Here is a 21,988-nt window from a genome sequence, read left to right as displayed (position 1 = left end):
GTGCAAGTCATCGCTTGAACCTCGCTCTGTCTAATGCCATGTCAACACCCTCGATTCGGAATTGTCTTGGTGTAGTAAGCGAAATAGCTAATCTCGTCCGAAATAATTCAAATGCAAATAAGACTTTCCAAATCGCCATCCAAATATACGCACCAGAAAGCAGAAAAAAACGCCTTTATGAAACAAGGTTTATTGGCATGACAGCATTCTTTTATTTAAAGAGCTCTTCAAATGTTTTGCTATTAGTCTTGAAGAAATATCCACCAAACCGTGGGCAATGTCTTCAAAAGCATCAACTCTGTTAGCAGCAGTTCAAAGAAGTGATTTTCTGGTAAGCCTTTTTTTTAGTTTAACGCTACCCTTACCAACTTTTCTCCAAAATGAATCTTTAAATTTCGTGTCTGCAATAAATCACACGAAACAAGTCTTAAGTTCTCTTAAGAACATAAGAAAAACTGCCAGAGACTTTTTCAGAGACACTTTTAAATCCGCATCACAACTTGCCAGGGATTTATTTGCAGTCAGCATAAGAATTCCAAGGCTTTCTTTGAAACAAACAACGCGCTCTAATCCAGAAACATCATGTCCAGAAGACTATTTTAGAGTTTCTATACTTATTCCCTGTCTAGATTCTCTTATACAAAATCTTACTGACAGATTTATGGTCAACGAGGACGTTTTACTACAGTTTCAAGCTCTGCTTCCAGGTTTTGCTACCGCCAATTGAGTAAATGAAATGGAAAATCTAACACTCTACTTTGATAACGCAATATCCTTGTCAGCTGTTAAAGCGGAGTACATACTCTGGTGCGAAAAAATGTCATCGATGGATCCCTCTTCCGATATTCTGAAACTGCTAGATATATTTGACAAGACCTACTTCAGGAACATAAGATACTTGTTTGCAATTTTGGACACACTACCAGTTACAACAGCTAGCGTTGAAAGACCCTTTTCAACGATAAAAAGGATCAAAACAGTATCCCGAAGCGTTATGGGCCATCCAAGACTAAGCGCACTTGCAATGCTGTCTGCTCACTCAGGTATTGATGTTGGATCCAGATGAAGTGATCGCCATTATGTCTAAAAAAAGACAAGACAATTAAATACAAAAAATACAAACAAAAATAAAACATTTTGTAGTTTTTTTTTAAACTTTTGTATATAGAATTACTTCTTCGAAATTGAACAAACCCCCCCCCCCGAACCGAAATCCAGGCTACGGGCCTGATTGAGGTGTGCAGGTTTCAAGGGATGTCCTGATATTAGAAATGTATAAATTATGCAGTGCACCAGTCAGTTAAGAACTGAATCCTGGTGATTTACAACTCTCAAGCATTCCTGTGTACGAGTAATGCTATCAGAGATGGATGGAGGGGACCTATAGATTTAAGCCGAATCCGAACGGCTAATTTGAGAAATCACTTTTCATGACATGAATATTTTTCTTGAAGAACTTGTCAATTCCTCACAAGAGGCAGTGAAGGAGACGTTAGTTGACACAAGCAGGGATTGAGCCCAAGACCTCTAGCATGACAGTCCTATGTAACAACCATCACGCCGTGGGTACTATTATTAAGGTAGGTAGGTATTAAGATAGGTCCGTAAATATCAAAGGTCTAGAAACTTGAAGAGTGGCCTTGAAATATAAAGGGTAGTCCTGATATTTTAAGAGATGTCTCGAGCTTTTGAAATATCAAGGAAATTCTGGATCTTCAGATAGATCTGAAGATTTCAAAGGAGAGTCGGGAAATTTCAAGAGAGAGTCTAGAGATTTCAAGGAAGATCTTGAAATATCAAGGGAGGTCTTAAAATATAAAGGAAGGTGCTGATATTTAAGGAGATTTTATATTATTTAGGTAGATCTCGAGATTTCAATAAAGAGTATGGAGATTTCTAGGGAGGTTCTGGAGATTTCAAGGGAGATCTTGGAATATCAAGGAAGGTCTTAAATATCAAAGGTCTAGAAACTTGAAGAGTGGCCTTGAAATATAAAGGGTAGTCCTGATATTTTAGGAGATGTCTTGAGCTTTTGAAATTTCAAGGAAATTCTGGATTTCCAGATGGATCTGAAGATTTCAAAGGAGAGTCGGGAAATTTCAAGGGAAAGTCTAGAAATTTCAACGAAGATCTTGAAATATCAAGGGAGGTCTAAAAATATAAAGGAGGATGCTGATATTTAAGGAGACGTCTCGAGCTTTAAAATATCAAGGTAATTCCATATTATTCAGGTATATCTGGAGATTTTAATAAAGAGTATGGAGATTTTTAGGGAGGTTCTGGAGATTTCAAGGGAGATCTTGGAATATCAAGGAAGGTCTTGAAATATCAAGGGAGATAATTATCAAAAGAGGTCTGTAAATATCATCGGTGGTTCTACAATATTAAATTATATCTTGAATTATAAAGGGAGTTCCTCTAATATATTGAAGGAGGTCTTAAAGTATAAAGTTTTGTCAGGAATATTCAAGATAGAAGAAAATGTAATTCCTTTAAGTAAATACTTACTGACAGCTAAAAAGATTCCCACGAATTTGCTTTAATTCTTTTGTCACAATTGACTTAAAAACAAAACACCTTCAAAAACTTTTCTGTGTACTTCTTTTTAATAGAAAAAGCGTGGTAAGGCGGTAACTTCTTTATATATGACTTAAGAGAAAATTCATCGCCCACTTTCAAACCAATCAACAAACTAAAATATCTCACACTGGTTGTTTTCATTGTTTTGTTGGAAGCATATCTTCCTCAATGTTCCCATCATCCTCTTTGTCGTCGTGGTTGGCGTCGTCCTCATCATTTTACAAGGACACCCGTCTTCAGTTGTGCGTCTCCATTTGTGATTTTTCACCCTGATGCCTTTCAAAAGCATCACTCCCAAAACACATATTATACCTATCACATAAATACAGCTACATACGAGTAAACATGTGAATACCCTTTCCATTCCAACATATAAATTTATTCCTATTCCTTTATATATTAGTATATACTTTATCCAACCAAGGAACAGAACCCGGTGATGACACATCTAGCTACGTGATTCCAATAATAACGCGGAGAACGTTAGTAAGGTTCAATTCCTACTTCGAGATCTTATACTCAACCTCCAGCACCTTTTCCATTGCCAACCAGCGTTAACGTTGTGGAGTGTGCCTTCCTTCGTTGTCCTTGTATACTTATCGTTGATGTCGTTCAAATCCTCATCCTCATTTTCTTTTTCATCCTCATCGTCATTCTCATTGCCATCTTTGAAGCTCCAAACCCAGCTAACACACACAAGGTGCAATTACCCGCTTGACTTCATTTCCAGGCGACATGCAAGAGTACAAATTAAGACTTCTCTGATGCTGCTCCTACCCCTTTTCTGTAGATTCTAGCGCTTCTTGGTGTTTATACTCTTCGAGACTTTGGATTCGGGCGAAAGAAACGAAAGTGTGCGAAATTGTTTTTATTATTCTAAGTCTTTTATTCTTGTCTCTGTAGAAAAATGGTCCTTTGTAAACTCTTGAATTTGTTCTAAGAGACAAAATTGAGATGCCACTGCCAACACCACCCACCACCCACTCGCCTCTGCCTCAAGCCTTCTTCACTACTACCAAAGAAAACGAAGAAGCCATGTGCCGGAGAAACACCAAAAGGCATTCTTTACTTCAAAGAACACTATTTGTACTTATATTCCTTACAGATGTTCTTTCTATTATTGCGATAGACAAATCAAAGGTGTACGCCTTAGAATCAATTCATCTGGCATTCGGTATCTAACAAAACCACCCGAGTTCGTCCTTAAAAAGATTGTGTCAAAGAAAACCCAGAGAATGTCAACAATGCAGAAGAAGCCATCAGGATCTTTTTCCAATGCCCACCCGTACCCATCAGTCACCCGCAGAAAAGTCAAAGACAAGTCTAAATATTTATTGCAACGACGACGACAACCGACCAACCGACTGATGCTACGTGACTTGACGGTAGGACGCCTCAGCTCTTCCCAGTTATCCCACAATTTTCGGGCCAATCATTTGAATTTAAACTTCAAATCAATTCAAATAAGAAATGCCCACAATGTTTATCAGAACCCTATATTCACAGTACGGACCACTTAGTTGGGTGCACCTTATTTTTGATTGATTTAAGCCGAGGTTGCAGTTGGAAGTATGTCTAATCGACTTCACCTCACTGTATATGAAGTGAGCTCCTTCAATCGGACGTTGCGATGCGATGCGATGAACGTATGTGGTAGAGCTGCTGGGTGTCCCAATGGAATTCGATTTTCTATCCCAGAAATGTGTGGACATTTTTTTTCGTTGTTATGGTATCTACCAACAAAGCCTCCTCGGGTTCAATTTCACGTTTTCTTTAAGTTTAACTTTAGCTCTAAGCCTTAAAAGCTTTAAGGCTTTAAAAGGCTGCCAAAGCAAAAACAAACAGAAATAAAGTTGAAATAAAATGACTAAAAAAACAAAGAAAGAAAATAAACGACATGGCACAAGCATAAAGTAACCAAGGATGAAGTGAAAAAGGCAGCCTTGGGACACATCCATTCGTTGGTTGGTTGGTAGGTAGGTACGAGTAGGTCTAGGTATCGCAATGAATGGATATGTAAGTTGGATATAAGGTAAAAGTGTAGCTTAAACGTACATATGTGGGGTCTTAACAAGAAAAAAGTGTACTCAACCCGATGCGACGACGAGGACGACTACGACGACGCTACCTCCCAATACCTAGGTATATACCATCAGGACATGTTATGTAAAGGTTAGGTATAGGTAACTGAATTTGTTTTTCTATTCCGGCAAAAGTATCCCATGAGGATACGATTAATCTGGTATTTAAAAGTTGCCCGACCGTAAAAATGCCAATGCATACCATGTTTTTAAGAATGTGTAGCCATTTTATGGCACCTATAACATATATGTACAGTACATATACATACATATATAAACAGTGGGGAGTGAAAAAGCTATAAATCCAATGTTGTTATGATTTTAAAGTGAACAATTTAATTGAAGGCATTGTTTTCTACGAGTAGAATAAAAATTAATTAATATTAACATAGTTGATTAAAGGTTTAAACTTGAATCAACATTTTTTACGTCTTTTTTCAAAGTTTTGGCACTAGACTTTGAGATAAATCCGTTCAAAACATGAGTATCTGTGTGTCTTAAAAAAGGGTGTTCCAAAATATACGCAAGATTGAAATTATTGGCAATTTTTGAAAATCCTAATAGTAGTTAAAAATTACAGGAGATAATGACGAGTTTGTATTTACGCATTCCTAATATTTAAAAAAGTAAGAAAGCTTCGAAAGGTTTGAAAGTTATGAACATTTATCTGCTTTTACTGCTACAATGCACTCACTTTGAAAATTGTTATCCGTAAATTTTTGGGAAACCATTATATAAAAAAAATTGTAAATCATTTTAATTTAATAAAAGAGCCTGGGATGCGACCCACACTGATATCTTTCCATCCCGTCTGTCGATTTGTCTTGTTTGAAAGGTTTGTAGGTTTTCGTGTTTTGTTAAAAAAGGTATCAGTTAAATTATTCTAAAAAATTATGAACAATTATTTGCATATGATAAAAGAGTTTAAAAATTTATTTTGGTTAACGAGATTTTTATTCGAAAACAATTTTTTACCAATTTTAGTAGCATTTCTTAAAAGTTTTATTTCTTATATAAACAAATATAAATTGGATGAATGAATATGAATTAATTTTAAGCCTATATCTTAAATTATTGAAAAGATATTTGAGTCCAAAATCAATTTTAACGAACTTTAATTAATTTATTTAGGTAGGTATTTATTTTTTGTTAAAAAACTGTCAACTCAATTTTTCTCAAAGAATTTTCAAAACAATATTTCAATTTTTTTTTTTTTTTTTTTTGACAGGAGGAAATCTTCAAAAGACACTTGGCAGTATTCGACACCAAGTAGTGCGGGATTCTTAACCACTAAAACCACCTCTTCATCAGGACCAATCTTGAAGGATCGACTTCCGATTTTTCTTTCTTAATTTTGTACAATCACTTTGGGGGAAGTTTAAACTTTTAATACTTTCCTATGTTTTTTTAGACCATAAGCTCATGAGGCTTGGTTCTTCTTAATCTCCGATCATAGTTTCTTATATTCAAGACGGACTCCATTTCAGAATTCTGTAACCATTTCTATTTGTAAGTCACGATGTAGATCGGTATTTCTTATGTACCAAGGTGCATTAACTATTACACGAAGGACTTTGTTTTGGAATTTTTGGATGATTTCGGTATTTGTTTTCTCTTTGTACAGGCCCATAATTGGATTCCATAGGTCCAAACAGGCTTTAGTACTTGATTATACAGCATTATTTTGTTTTGGATTGATAAATCAGAGTTGTTACCAAGTAACCAGTTCATTTTTCTTTATTTCAAGTTCAGTTCTTCTCTTTTCTTTTTGATGTGCTCTTTCCACTTAAGCTTTGCATCCAAAGTCATTCCAAGGTAATTGGCCGTATTGGCGTAAGGTACAGCTTGATTATTAATGATTATTGGAATATTGGTATTCTTTTCATTTGTAAAGTTTATATGTGAAGATTTTGTTTCATTGAGTTTGATACGCCATTTTTCGGTCCAAGTTATCACTGTGTCGACGGCATTTTGTAGTTTTAGTGCTGCCATTTGTCGGGTACCAAAAAAAGCGGTATCATCTGCAAAAGTAGCCATTATGGTTTGATTACCAACTTACTCCCTTGTGTAAAGTAAATACAGGGTAGGACCTAGGACACTTCCTTGTGGTACACCGGCTTCTATTTTCTTCAGTTCCGAGTATTCTTGTCGTACCTTACTCTAAACAATCGGTCTGAGATGTACGATTTTAATATTGCACAGAACTGCCTTGAAGTTTGTACTCAATTCCCTCATGCCGAACCTTGTCAAAAGCTTGAGCAACATCGAAGAAAATAGCTGAACATACTTGTTTTTCTTCTAATGCTTTTTCTATTACATCCGATATTCTATGAACTTGGTCTATCGTGGAATGTTTATTTCTAAATCCAAACTGATGGTTTGGGATTAACCTTCTTTCTTCTATGATTTTGCTAAGTCTCTTCAGAAGTAGTTTTTTTAAAAACTTGTGCCATAATTGGTTTAAGCGATATTCTTCTGTAAGCCGTCACTTCTGTAGGTAGTTTACCTTGCTTTGGTATGACAATTACTTCAGCAATTTTCCAATGGTGCGGGACATACCGTTACTTAAGGCATGCATTTATTATATATTGGAGTTTTATGAAGGCTTTTAATGGCATTTTTTTCATAACCTGAGCAGTAATTAGATCGTAACCTGGTGATTTTTTATTTGGTAGTTGATGTAAACACATACTTCTTATTTCTTTAAGTCTTACAATTGGTATTTCACTTTCATCTATCTTATCAACAAATTTTGTAATAAGATAAAAATTGTTTAAAGGTAATATTTTTAATTTTCGAAAAGATAATCGAGTAGAAAATATGGTATCAAAAACATTATTCCTTGCACAAAATTATTTTTGAGATAAAACCATTTTTTATTCGTAACGTTTTCGAAGCAACAACTTTTTGCAACTTAACAAACAGATATTACAGCATGTATGTATGTCTATTTCCGTATAGTTAAATAACTTAGTGGAGTCATCATTTTACAAAAACAGAACAATATTTGTGTATAGCTTTACAAAAAAGATTAAAACGACGCACGCGCAAAAAGCTTAAAATTGATCTTATACTAAGCTACGTTAAACTATAATGAGAAGTTAGGTTCGAATTTTCTTATTTTTATCTGAACGGTAGTTCCACCACAGTTTACGCGGAGACGTCAAAACAATTTGTAGTATTTAACAAACATTGAAAACATTGATTTACAAAAAAGATTAAATACAAGTTGAGTCGGTGGCTTATTGGAAAAAATCCCACAAGAAATAAATTTAAAAAGAATTCTGCCGAAATGGAGTTCATATTTTTTTTAAAAAAGAAGTCATAGTGTTTTGTATGTTGGACACTTATCTATGAACACATCCCTCACGTTGCCTCTCTTGTTCCTTCATCAAACTTACTGACGTTTAAAAATGAAAAACTCGAAAATTAAAATTAAAATCTCTATCCGCAGAAGGGTTTTACTTAACCTGCAGTAATTCTACTGCTGATGTTGTATTTATTGTACTCTTATAAATTTCAACTGTGCTAGTGATGGCTTTTCCAAGAAAACACTCCTACTGATGGCTTTTCCAAGAAAACATTCCTAATTTCAATACGTTGTTCAAGCGTGAAGCAACTTATTTCATTCCGCGAAGTTAGATACAAGATTTCAAGTGAAAAATAAATGTCATTATCAAAATAAAAACAAAACTAAAACTTTACTATACAAAGGTGCCAAATTAAAATGTTGCTTCGATGTTGGTTTAATTCTATAATTAAATAATATATTAAATTAATGTTTGCACTTAAAATACTTTTTTGCAGTTGATGCAACAATTTATAGTTAAAAGCCGTGTTTTTTTGGTATTCAATATATAGTAAAGTAAGAAATTGCCAAAAAAACGATCCGCAGTAATCCGGTTTTTATATTTGAAAGTTGAAACAATTGAATATTTTCCAGAATAATTTATCAAAAAATTCAACAAAAAAAAAATAGCGAAATTCAGACCAGGGGTGAAATCGTGTAAACTGATTTTTGATAGTTGACTATAAAAATCAAAAAAATACGTCTGTGCAATGCGATAGTCGATTTCAAAGTTTAAAATAAACTATTTGATATAAAATAAAAAAAAAACTTGTAGAAGAGGGTTTGTTCATAACCTACTACATTACCAAGTGGTGTTAAAGCGAGCTTGAAACTCGCCTTAATTCTTTATATACCTGAATCGAGTCGAAATAAGCTTGATTCGCCTGGAGGAGTTGGTTTTACAGATAATGCATTATGGTTTGGTTAATCAAATTTTAAAAAAATACACATGGAGTTGGTAGCATATTCTTATATGGTGCTGAACTATTCAGTTCTTCATTGCTTAAAACGAATCAAACTATCTCACTTGCACTTCATAAGAAACTTCGAAACACCATTTGCATTTTAGAAAGTGGTGTCAAACTTAAATCTTCTTGTGTGGTGAAACACCAAAAACATTTATTTAATCTAAACTGAGATAAACCTTTGGTGAAAATATAGAAAACTTCATTACCTTTTCTATTCTTTTCTATTGCAAAATAAGCCCAGTTAGTACATTTTCATTAACAAAACTAAATAATATCAACAGTAATACATTGATTTTTGTCCCCAATGGAAATCGCACGGTTCCAAATGCACAACCTCTCAACGAACACAGCTATCGAAATACAAATGCAGTATAAATCGTACCAACATTTGAGAACGAGATCACACAAGATCCATCCGAGACTCATTTAGCGTCATTTAGAAAACTGAAAATATTACTGTACTCTTGATTGAATTCCAGATTTGTCCAATCTTCATCAATTTTTTTAATTAGGCAGTGCACAAGCGATATTGCACTATATTTTGCTTAAGCACTTTTATAAAAAGATAAATGTCATTTCTTTTTTATTATGATAATATTGGTATGGTTCAGTTATGAATGGAACGAAATATCGGCAAAAGGTCGCGGCCACCTGGGCGGCACTCCTTCACCCGATGGTCCGAATTGTCGATGACGCTGAGACATAATAAATGTTATATGCCGTAAATGTGCCGAATTATTTCAGCCATAAAAAGTTCGTTATCATCACACTATAAAATGGAAAATATACGGCTTGATGATACCGTCAGCCCATAAACCTCACCAAATAATCAATCATAGTGGGTGCATTGGTTTTTTGACAATAACTCTTGGATTATCATTCGCTCAAATGAGGCAATTCTTCTCACTACGATACACGACGACAAGTTAAGATGGGCGGCCACACCATCGCAAACAGCAGCAACATTATCTGCAGTACGAGTTGCACTGTTGTTTTCACACCTCTTACAGATCCGATTTGTTCCAATGTATGTACGATTTTTCCGATTGTTCGTACATTTAGACAATTAATAATACAATTTTTGTAAAAAGCCTGAATAACTTTAACGCTTTACTCGATTGTGTATTTCTTCATGGTTCAAATTGTGTTAGTGTAAAATTGAGAAATGTTAAATGAAATGCAGAGAAAAACTTGACGTTTAGATGTGGTTCACATTCAACATCGGATACTAAAATTTAACCACACTTTAGTACATTTGAAACAAGAACAAAAAGCCAAAAATCAGCTGTTGAACCCTGAATGTTCCACAAAAGCTATAAAAGGGTGTGGAATAAGTACCATCAAAATGTTGAAAATTCGTCTCAAAAGTGTATCAATATCGTCCCTAGTTATCTTCAAAGGGGTGCGTTAAGGAAAATAGGTCTGTTTATTATGCTTCAATTAAGACATGTGGGGAGTTCTCGAAACTTTGCAACTAATTTCACATTGGTAATTTTTAACATACTGTAATATTCGTAAAAACTTTGTAAAAAAAAAACACAAATTTATTTCATTCAAATCGCTCACAAACTTATTTATTCAACACTTTCCATTATTACTTTTCAAACACACTCTTTACTTATCGTATTTCACAATTAACAATAATGAACAGCTTCGTTTACGAGCGCCTGTTTATATCCCTCAAATTGATTCGAAAACTACTAGGTTCTTGTAGGCACTGAATGTTCTCGAATTGAGTTCTCCTCCTAGCCTCTAGATGTTTCTCGATGCTTAACGAAGCGAGTTCTCCTCTTAATCACTAGATGCTTAACGAAACTAGTTCTCCTCTTAGCCACTAGATGTTTCTCAATACTTAACGAACCGAGTTCTCCTATTAACCACTAGATGTTGCCCCTTATTCATCACACGGTCGTAATGATTTGTTTCTTTTGCTCTGGTTATAAGTTCACCAAGATCTATCTATTACTCTGATGCAAGGCCCTTTAAGATATTTTAACAGACAAGGTCACATAAACTAGGGCCTAGTGACTTACAACTCTCAAACATTCCTGTGTGCGAGTAATGTTTTGAATGATGGAGGGGATCTGCAGTTTCTAAGCCGTTTCCCAGCGGCAAATTTGAAAAAGCACTTTTCATGACAAGTATTACTCTTGGAAAACTTGTCACTTCCTAGCAAGAGGCAGGATTCATGCATATCATTACTCTAACGATGTTTTTATAGAAAATGCTTTAGTGAAATAGACAGTTACATTCCTCCCCTCAAACAATTCAACCGTAATACCCGTACTTTTGGAATACTGGTTAATACAAAGATTATTTCTTTAGCCGCACGTCACGAATGTCAAATGCTTTACCAGTTTCAATGTTTCCAACTCAATAAAATGTGCAGACATTCAAATTCAACCAATGTTTTATTGGTATGGCAGACCCTCAATGTTTTATGAACTAAGTAGGTCTTCGAATTCAAGTCTTATAATAGATAGAATCAATTTATAATAAATCCAAAGAGGTAATTAGGCCTGTTTAAAGTCCGATTTGAATTATAACCAAGTTCCAAAAAATATATGTTGACCCTAATGCTACTCAATGAATCCACACCCAAGAATGCTCAGAGCTATTTGTAGATCATGTTCGACCGATTTACTTTCTACAAGAAATCAAAACTTTAATCAATGAGCAAAGCAATAAGAAAACGTTTAGCCATTTACTATGTAAATATAAAGAAGATACGTCCTGTAAGATAAAGAAAAAAGTTCCTTATAAATCAAACAACTTTTTGCTACCATCACTGTGATGACACGATGATGGTGTGATATACAAACACATCGGGTCAACAAATTTTATTTACTCAGCAATCTCGAGCAATATGTGATGGCATCCGGACCTAATCCATTGAAATTTTATCCGTTCTCGTTTTCGGTCTCGGTCTCGGTCTCCAGGTCCAGATTCACCACATCCGGATCTAAACAATTTTATATTTTTTCCTCTTTATATCTTCTCTCTTATGCTATTTCCTTTTACACTAGAGATAAATGTAAACGAATTGATTTGTTCCAAAACAATGTCACAAGAGGCGTTATTTTTTTTATTTGGTGCCCTTATTCTGTCTAACCTTAAACCTGTTTGAACAAAAATGTAATAAAAAAAAAGGTTCAAGGCCGTACATCCACTTCGTTGATATTTCAACCAAAACTGATTGATTGGAAAACATCGAAGGCATTTATGATATGGGAATAAGGATTACACAAAAAAGAAAAGACAAATACTTTTTACAGCTTCCCTATGCTTTGGATCTCATGCTTCATTCATGGCCAATGTAAATTAATCTTTTTGGGTGTTATAAAGCAGAGACTCGAAACAAACAGTTCACCTTTGGGGGCGTAGCTCCACCTCTTGCCGTTGTTGTGTATTAAAAGTCTTGTTTTTTAAAACACATTCTGGAGGTTCATGGATGGGGGTTAAATGGAGTGCAAGAAAAATGTCTCCATTCTCGATAAACATATTTCAAAAAGCAAAAAACCCAACCGCACAACAGTATCAGTATGTGTGTCTTGTAGAGCACCCCTGCACCCTTGGTGCGGTGGGCATTTCTCATAAATTTCATTCCATATCTCTTATTCATGCCACTTGTTGTTGAAGCCCGTTATTCCCATGGTAATTGACCTGTTGATATGCTAAATAAGGCATGCGACTTGCCTCGAGGATAAATGGCTCCTTAAGCCCTCCAAACGAGTTGATGCTTGAGTGCTCGCTTTTGCCTCTGCCTCACAGTCAGAGCCAGTGTCTCTATTTCATAATTCCTCCAATATTTAAGGGAGAACACGGTTAGGTTGGTCGGGTGTGGGTGCGGGTGCGGGTTAAATAGAAATAAGGGGACATTAGGTAGAGAGTTTCAAGAAACATGATGATGGACTTGAATGAATATAAGGGTTGTGTTTGTCGCCTCGAGTGCGGTTACTCAGATGCCATCAACAACATCATCATCATCAAGAGCAAGAGGGTGCTATATATTGTTATATTGTTGAGTGAGTACCTTGTACCTATCTATAAATTAATTTTCAAGAACTTTTAGATGATCTCAAGTATTCACGTGTCTTATATAGGAATTTAGTTGAATAAGAATGATATTAGAACATCTTTTAAAGATAACATCGTTTATTTATCTACTTTGTCTTAACTGGTGGTATGCTATCTGAGGGCTCATTTAAATAAAGATGATGGAATTATAAAGGTTTGATGGCGCCCAGGTATTGTTGTCTAATGGAAAATAAACAATAGAACACACCCTAATTAAAATGTGTATTTTTGCGATTCCAAATTAGAAAAATAGAAAAATAATTTAACATTTCAATATCTCACTTAATTTTAGTAAATTTTCATTACTTTTGAGATAAGTTATGAGTCTTCATTTGACACTGTCTGAAGTTTTGAAAAACCTAGTATTTATTCTTGTATATCTTTAAATAATGACTATTTTAATATTTTTTCCAATGTATTGTAATGTGTGTACACTCTTTATATCTTTGTGTTGTAGTAGAATAAGGGCAACATCTAGTGGTTAAGAGGAGAACTCACTTCGTTAAGTATCGAGAAACATCTAGTGGCTAAGAGGAAAACTAGCTTCGTTAAGCATCAAGTGGTTAAGATTAGAACTCGCTTCGTTAAGTATCGAGAAACATCTAGTGGCTAAGAGGAGAACTAGCTTCGTTAAGCATCAAGTGGTTAAGAGGAGAACTCGCTTCGTTAAGTATCGAGAAACATCTAGTGGCTAAGAGGAGAACTAGCTTCGTTAAGCATCAAGTGATTAAGAGGAAAACTCGCTTCGTTAAGCATCGAGAAACATCTAGTGGCTAAGAGGAGAACTAGCTTCGTTAAACATCAAGTGGTTAAGAGGAGAACTCGCTTCGTTAAGTATCGAGAAACATCTAGTGGCTAAGAGTAGAACTCACTTCGAGAACATTCAGCGCCTATAAGAACCCAGTAGTTTCTCGAAACGATTTGAGGGAAGCGAAGTAGTGGATTATTGGTTGTGAACTGCGATAAAGTAAAGACTGTGCTAAAAAGTAATAGTTGAAAGTAAAGGCTGTGTTTGAAAAGTAATAATTGAAAGCGTTAAATAAATAAGTTTGGAGCGATTAAAATAAAGTAAATTTGTGTTTTATTTACAACTGTGAATAAGTTTTAACTATCGGACCAAGCCAAATACTACAGTCTTCTAAAAACTTCATGTTATGACTAGAAGTGAATGAATTCGTATTAAGAACTTTGTTGTGTTAATAATCGTTTTAGCATAAAAGGTTCAGCGTCCTTTTTAGGCCTATATGAAGGGCAGGTGAATATACTTACATCTAATGAGGAATTTTTGAAAAATAAATATAATGATGAGAAATATTAAACGGAATATTGAAGTAAGACATTTCAGTTCAGTTTTGGAAAATTATCACAAATTTTGTTAAAAAAACTCATTAAGATAAGATTTTTTAGAATTAAAAAATATTGTATCTCAAAAACTAGACATCATTCCAACTAAGGCCATCAAAAACCTTTGGAAAAGTATAACATGATTTGTTTACCAGTTATTTAACTTTGTCAAACACAACTATACGTTGGGCTATCGGCACTTTGCAAATCAAAAACAAAATGAGGAGGTTAATAAGTTTTTTCTTTTTACTTTTTTCGATGAAAAAGTCAGTTTTAAGCCAATGTACATTTTTGTCTTGAAAAAAGCATGTTCAACGTCAGTTTATTATAATTAATTCAATAATTTACATTTAATCACTACGAAATTCTATAAATTTCATAAATAACCTCGGATTATTGTATCAAAGATGTGTTCAAAGAACCATCAAGTTAAGGGTGCGAGCGCATCTTTTTGAATTCTAATAAATTTTCTTTAATGAACGGCCCAAATATTTTTTTGCAAGTAATTAAAATCTGTATCAATTTATTTTATTCAAGTATATTTATAGTTTGTTTTTAATGATTTAAGCTTGCAACTATTTTTCAATTCCATTTTGATTTTTAATCCATAACATTCTTGAAAAAACTGTGAATCAAAGGAACACAAATGTTTAAAAAAATAATCGGAACGATTATAGCGAACCTGTTGACGAAATACAGAGCAAATAAAATGCAAATTTTGACATATATCACAAAATAAAAACGTCTTAAAATCGTTCTTAATTCATGCACAACTCATTCAATAAATCATGTAATCGACATGAATGTTTATTGTTGACACACAGAACTTTTTTTTACTGAATTCCCACAGTTTAACGCAAAATATAATTCTTATTCATTCCTTAAAAATGTTTATTTACCAAAATTCAAGTTTATAGCCTTTTTGTTTTCGAAGACCCGAAAATCGTTCACACCGAACATTTACACGTTTTTATTCGACATTTAAATTTGTTTTACACCGGCTGCCAAATTTTGGATTGATGAAAAAATGTGTGAGTTAAACGTTTTGTTCATCTCAAAATTATTTGTGAAATTAAAATGAATTCTAACCAATTCAAATTGATTTTAACGTAACACTAGCTCGTCTAGAAAAAAAGCTTCAACTGAAGTCTGAGTACGGGTGGAATGGGCTCACGACATGAACCAACAAGAATTACAAGCTCGCTTGGCTGCAGCTATCCTTTTAGTTCACTTCAACCGGCCCAAACAATTCACTAAAGCAGTATTCACATGAGCGCGACCAACGAACCACGAATGAATTACAAAATGTGAGTTTATATGCATACGTTTGAAGAAATATTTCCACACAAATTTTTAACAAAACGATAGCAATATAGTTTCTACTTGATTTATGATCCATACTTTTACTTTCCAATATAATATATTAATAAATTAATGAGAACAAATTTATTCGTCGCGAAACAAATTGTAGTTGATACGAACTGTCAAACTTTATTTGCGTTCCACATTATCCACACTCGCAACGAAGAAAATAAAAGCGCGTACTTAACCTAAACAAATCATTATAGTTTTGGTTTCGGTGATGAATGGTGTTCAGCTGTGGCTCCTTGAAAAAATATGGATAAAAAGATAAAGAAAATTTGATTGATAAAAAAAACATTCGCGGCGAATTAGAAACTCTCATGTGGAAGAAATGCCAAAATCGGCGAATATTCGTTCATTCGTTGGTCGTTGGTCGTGCTCATGTGAATACTGCTTAAGGAGTAGCTAATTGTGTAGAAAATACACTGCCAATCACTAGGATGAGGCCACATATTTTTCAACCGATTTTCGGTCCGATACCTGTTGGAATTTGTTTAACCCGGAAAATTTTACTACATGAGAGTAGGTACATATTTTCTTAAAACAAAGTGATACAATTATAGGGTTAATTAGAAAAGACCGTTGGAATTTCCCTACATTAATGAATGATCTACCTTAAAAGGATATAAAAAAGTGAGTCACTAGGATGAGGCCATTGCTAATATTTCGTTGTAGAAGTTCAGATCAGCAATTTTTTTCAAAATTTGGGTTACAATATTTAAGAACGTTTTACAAATAACTATTTTTATTAAATTTCAACTACAAATGGGTTCCGGAAAGACGTTGACAGTAGCAGAAAGAGGACAAATCGATGCTTTTAAGGAAATGGGACTCTCAAGCCGAGTAATAGCAAGGAAGCTGAACAGAAGTAAGACAGTTGTAAACAACTATCTTGCTGATCCTCAAAACTATGGAAAAAACCAAAAAGGACGCACAGCCCAAGCAACAACATCCCGAGAAAACATCCCGTATTGCTTCAAATTCTACTCAATCAGCTACTAAAATAAGGTCAAAAAGCGGAGTATCAGCCAGTATTTCAACAGTCCGAAGGATAATAAGAAAAGATGGTACTATCCAGAGAAGAAAACTCAAAAAGAAACCTGTTCTAAAGCAAGTACACAAGGAGCTGCGAATGAACTTTGCAACAGAACATGTCTCTTGGAGCAGTCAATGGAAACGCGTCGTCTTTTCGGATGAAAAAAAGTTTAGCCTTGACGGCCCCGATGGTTACAACTTTTATTTCCATGATTTAAGAAAAGAGGAACTAATTTTGGGAAGACATCACAGCCGTACATCAGGTGTTATGGTGTGGGGAGCTATCACCTACTATGGCAAAATCGAATTGGAGTTTCTTTCTCTAACAATGAAAGGAAACAGCTATGTACAAATACTTGTTGGAACGCTCATTTCCGAAGATGAAAAATATTTTTGGACCTCTGCCTTGGATTTTCCAACAATATAATGCCCCCATCCACACTTCCAAGGTTGTCAAAAGCAGGATTTTATCAGAAAACGTAGAGCTTTTGCCATGGCCACCCTATTCACCGGACTTCAACATAATCGAAAACGTATGGGCATGGCTATCTCGAAAAGTTTATGAAGGCGGTAGACAATTTGAAGACAAAGACTCCTTAATTGAAGCTATCCGTGATGCCTGGGACGAGATTTCACTTGACTATTTAAAAAAACTTTATGATTCCATTCAAAACCGTCTAATAGAGGTCATAACGAAAAATGGGGGGCATACTCATTATTAATTGAGAAAAACTTAATAAATAAATGTTTGAAAACCAAAATCTGTAAACATTTCTTTCATTTTTTTGATTTGAACAATTCCCTCTTGTGGAATATTTGGGCGAAAATTTTCCTAGCCCGCTGCAACTTAAGCTCCACCAGAAATTTTCTTTCTTACTTATTCTCCTTCACAAATGAACTTATCGCCTTTCTCATATCTCCCAAATCCTTGTGATTGGACGGAGTTACCGGAAAGTCTTTCTCCAGGTAGTAAGCGAATGCGTTGAACATATTTGTGGCTACGTGTTCGAAGACGCATCCTTTGGAAACGTCATTACGAACTATGAGCAAGTCTTCCTCGTCCTTGGGGTCGTCACGCCAGTAGCCATAGTGAATTCCGGTTCCTCGCTTAACAAAAAGCGTTTGAAACTCTGGAGAACCATGAAAGAACTTTTTCTGTTGCCACGCATTTCCCCCAAAGTTTTCTTTTTTTTTTGTTTTTCTCTCCAATATTCTGTAAACAAAAAACAAAAAGAAATAATTATTTTGTAAGGAAATTGTATAAATAATATTACTTACCACAACTAAATTTATTTCAAAATAAAATATTTATTTTGACAGCAGCCATCAGATGTTTTGTTTACATTAATTTGAGCGCTGAATGTTTCGAAAGGTTTGTTTGTTTAGTTCAACTTTGAATTACTACTAGTTTTCGAGAGGTTTTACATAAAACTTGTGGTTTACGAAAAATTTTAGGTTAACAAAAATGTATGGGAAAACTTGAGTTTTCGATGTAGGTTTTTGGCGAAAACCGATAATTTAGTAAAAAACCGGATTTTGGACTTGGTGTGAAAATCCTATTACTTATTATTGTTTGAAGGGTATGTTTAGTAAGTACTGCTAATAATGACAAAAATTGATGAGTCTTGCGTACATGTTTTTGTTTTTCTGAATATAATAAATACTTCCATAGATTACATTTTATAAATGCAGAAAATAAACAATAGTTTTCAGATATAAAGCCGAGGTTAGTGTAGAAAAATATTTTTGAGAAAGCCAATAATATTTTTTTTTTCTATTGGGTGTTCGAATTTGTATTCCAAAATCTAACTACAAACAAAATTCTAACTCTAATATAGTCCCTTGAAAAGAAATTTTTAGGAATATTTCTGCTACAAACAAAACTAAAATTTGGTGTTACAATCATCGAACTGCTTAAATGATGAAAATACTAATCTAATTGAAGAATCTGAACTAGCTTAAGTTAGCAATGGAACTTCACAAGTATGCTTCTCGTAGCATTGTCTGTACAAAATAAAACACGGCCACACCCGCCTATTGCTTCCACCTAAACTTCTTACGTCGCAAAAAAAAACTATAGCTGAAAAAATTGACTGTTTTGTTGTTTTACAAAGTATTGAGTTGCACTTTGTCCATTTCCAATTATACTTAACCAGTTTCAGCCCACATTGCGTTCACAAATAATTTAAGTAAACAAAATACAGCACTATTAAATCATTAAATATGTTTTTGGTCAATTTTATTTTATTTTATTTTATTAAATATACATTTACAACATTTATTTGGATTGAATTTAAAAAACTATACAAATCTTCCAATTTAAGACCATGTCAGTTCTTCAGATTCTGTTGGTCAATATTGTTTCGTTTTTGAACGAAGGCCATGAGACATTTAAAATGAAGCATTTAGATGGGCCTGACGACTAAAATGAAGCATTTTGATGGGCCTGAAGACTGAGTATGAGAATGTGTTTGGTTTTTGAATCATTTCACGTACACTTTCTCACAATAGCTTAGTAGCTTGTAGGTAAACCGAAATGTCAGTCTGAGATTCCCATCTTGTTAAATGTAGTATTTTTGGACAAACAGTTTATGGGCTTCGGTTTTTTTTAATTTCCAGGCTTTCAGGGGGTTATTAATTGATACCCTTTATATGTTTACATTTAAACACAGTGTGATCGTTAGGAAAAAGTGAAGCATTTGAGAGAAGGTACAGGTGCATATTAGTGTTAAGGTTTTGAATATCAAAGTGGGAGGGAAAAACAAACTGCCTTAAAACAGCTCACATTCTGCTCGTGCGGTTAAAAAAAGAATCATGCATTGTTTGTAAAAATATCGAGAAACAACGAAGGGCATGAAAAATCTTTCACAAAGTTCTTATTTGAAGTCTATACAAAAGGCTTGGTTTTTTGGGATATAATATGCATGGTATATTGGTTACAAAGACTATGTAAATTACAGCCAAATTAAAGGGGTAAAAAGTTTATTGCACCGTCGCGTCAGTCGGAGAAATTCTAAGCACCTAGCAGAATTTTTGGCAATATGTCAAATAAGTGATCATTCTAAAAGATGTTATCTGTGATACACTTAACGAGTATTGACAGTTGATTAGTTTCCTAGATGCAAGTGCTACTCATGGATAACGGCATAGGAGGTGTATTGTAAGTTTTTGAAGTTGAAGTTCCAAATTCAAACGAAAATTATTTGAATCTAGAAACGAATATGAAAACCTGAGGGTTTAATGGATAAGAAGTTAAAGACGAGAGATCATTTTTGAACATAAGGAAGAGAGTAGGAAAAAAAACGTTGCCTCCTTGGGGAACACCAGGACTTATTTATTATGAATTTCAGACTTAAAACAAACCAATACATATTATATTGAACCTTTTGCCAAACTTTATTAAATGCTTTAGAAAAATCAAGTGCAACTTTCTAAAAAACGATATTATGATTTAGTAGGGTTTGTATACTATAACGACTTGATTGTGCTACCACAAGGCTGGAATTACATACGTGGGTACCAACCGATCAACAGATTCCTTTATTTGTAATACTTAGCCTTAAGTTCGTGTACATTAATTGAAAACGCCACCGTAGCTAGTTGATTAAGGTCCTCCCATTACAAGCTTTAGGCTGTGTTTCCATTTGCAAGTCAACTTGCGGAAGTCTTGCAGAAGTTTCTGTCGCGTTTACATTGTTATGTGAATTCTTGTAATTTCTTCTGCAATAAATGTCTTGCAAGAAGCTCGCGCATCATACTGTTGCATTTTATTGCAGATGTATTTACACCAGAAGAGCAATTAATGTCGCAAGAAATCTCATTGTTTACTTAAAATTGTGAAGTCATGGCGAGAAAACGTCAAAGATAAGCAGCAGAAAAAAAGATCAACTTATGTTCGAGATTGGACTAAACCAAACATCTTTACGTAAATTAATAACTTTTTCTTCAATTAATCATTTAGGATGAATATTAATAAGTATATATTCAAATGAATCATTATGAATTACTTATTTTATATTTTATGCATTTTTATCTTTTAATTTAGTATTTTTATTTAATATATTTAAATTATTTCATATTAATCAATTGTTTTCATTATTTATAATAAATAAATATTTAAAATTTTCTTTATTTTTAAATTTATTATCTTTAGGGAGATTACCTCCTTTTTTAGGATTTATTCCTAAATGATTAACAATCCAATATTTAACTTTTAATAATCAATTATTTATAATAACACAACAATTATAATTATTATAACATTATTAACTTTATTTTTTTATTTACGATTATGTTATACATACAATTTATTGAAATAATTTTATAATTAATTTATACTTAAACTTCAATTAAACGCATAACTTCTTCGCGAGGCCATTCACGACCTTTTATTTTACTCATTTTGTATGTGTAAAGCAAAGACGTCAACCAGCTACTTGCGCGAGATATACGAAACTGTTTCGATAAGCTGCAAGAACTGTCGCGAGTCGATACGAATGTGTTTAAACTAGCAATTAATTGCACTTGCAAATACTCGCAAGAAGTTATGAAAGTACTGTCGCGATAGAAATTGCTTGGTAGTTTCCACTTGCAATTCACTGTCGGACAGACTATCGGACATTTATTGCAGAAGTTTTCTTGCAAATGGAAACGCGGCCTTATGTTTATCAATTGCTATGATAGATCAGCATTATTTCTCCTTAAAATTCGATATAAGGCAATATCTGTGTGTTGACCAAGCCAATATTTCCATTGCAACATACAAGAAGGGAGATTATCAGTGGAATTAAGGACCTTCATTAGTCAAGTTTAAAGGAAATTCTTGAATTAATGTACACATTTCCACTGTTCAGTTGGATAAAACATCAAATGATCGGTGAACCTATTGCTAAGAAAGTCACACTGCCGGTCATTAAGAAGATTTCGTTTCTCGAGATATTTCTTAGGCTGATTATTAATCAGCGTTTTCATGATTTTTGAAAGAAGGGACGTAAGTGCAATTGGACGATGGTTAAAGGGAGAGGAGGATTCACGTTTTTCAGGGACACCACACTGTGAAAAGTCAATTGATAAAAACAATTTTGCACATGTTGTTAAACGCCAAACACATATGCTGATGGGATTTGACATAACAGCCAATTTGATGGATGAACTGTCAACAACATGGCTATAGTCATTACTGTCAGCTGTCA

The 21,988-nt window shown here is 34.0% G+C and overlaps 1 protein-coding gene across 1 annotated transcript in view; it reads right to left on the bottom strand.

Annotated features, from left to right (window-relative positions):
* Positions 1-1,039: 1,039 nt before the first annotated feature.
* The window catches only part of LOC129944905 (piggyBac transposable element-derived protein 3-like), a 60,234-nt gene continuing 39,285 nt past the window's right edge, over positions 1,040-21,988 (bottom strand). Inside the window, exon 2 of the mRNA XM_056054567.1 lies at positions 1,040-1,083. Within this exon, the coding sequence (XP_055910542.1) occupies positions 1,040-1,083 (44 nt within the window). The remainder of the gene's footprint in view (positions 1,084-21,988) is intronic.

This window comes from Eupeodes corollae, chromosome 2 (genome assembly GCF_945859685.1).
Source record: "Eupeodes corollae chromosome 2, idEupCoro1.1, whole genome shotgun sequence".
Taxonomy (NCBI): Eukaryota; Metazoa; Arthropoda; class Insecta; order Diptera; family Syrphidae; genus Eupeodes; species Eupeodes corollae.
The sequence above is the reverse complement of the archived record's forward strand: the minus strand, read 5'-3'. Positions and strand labels throughout refer to the sequence as shown.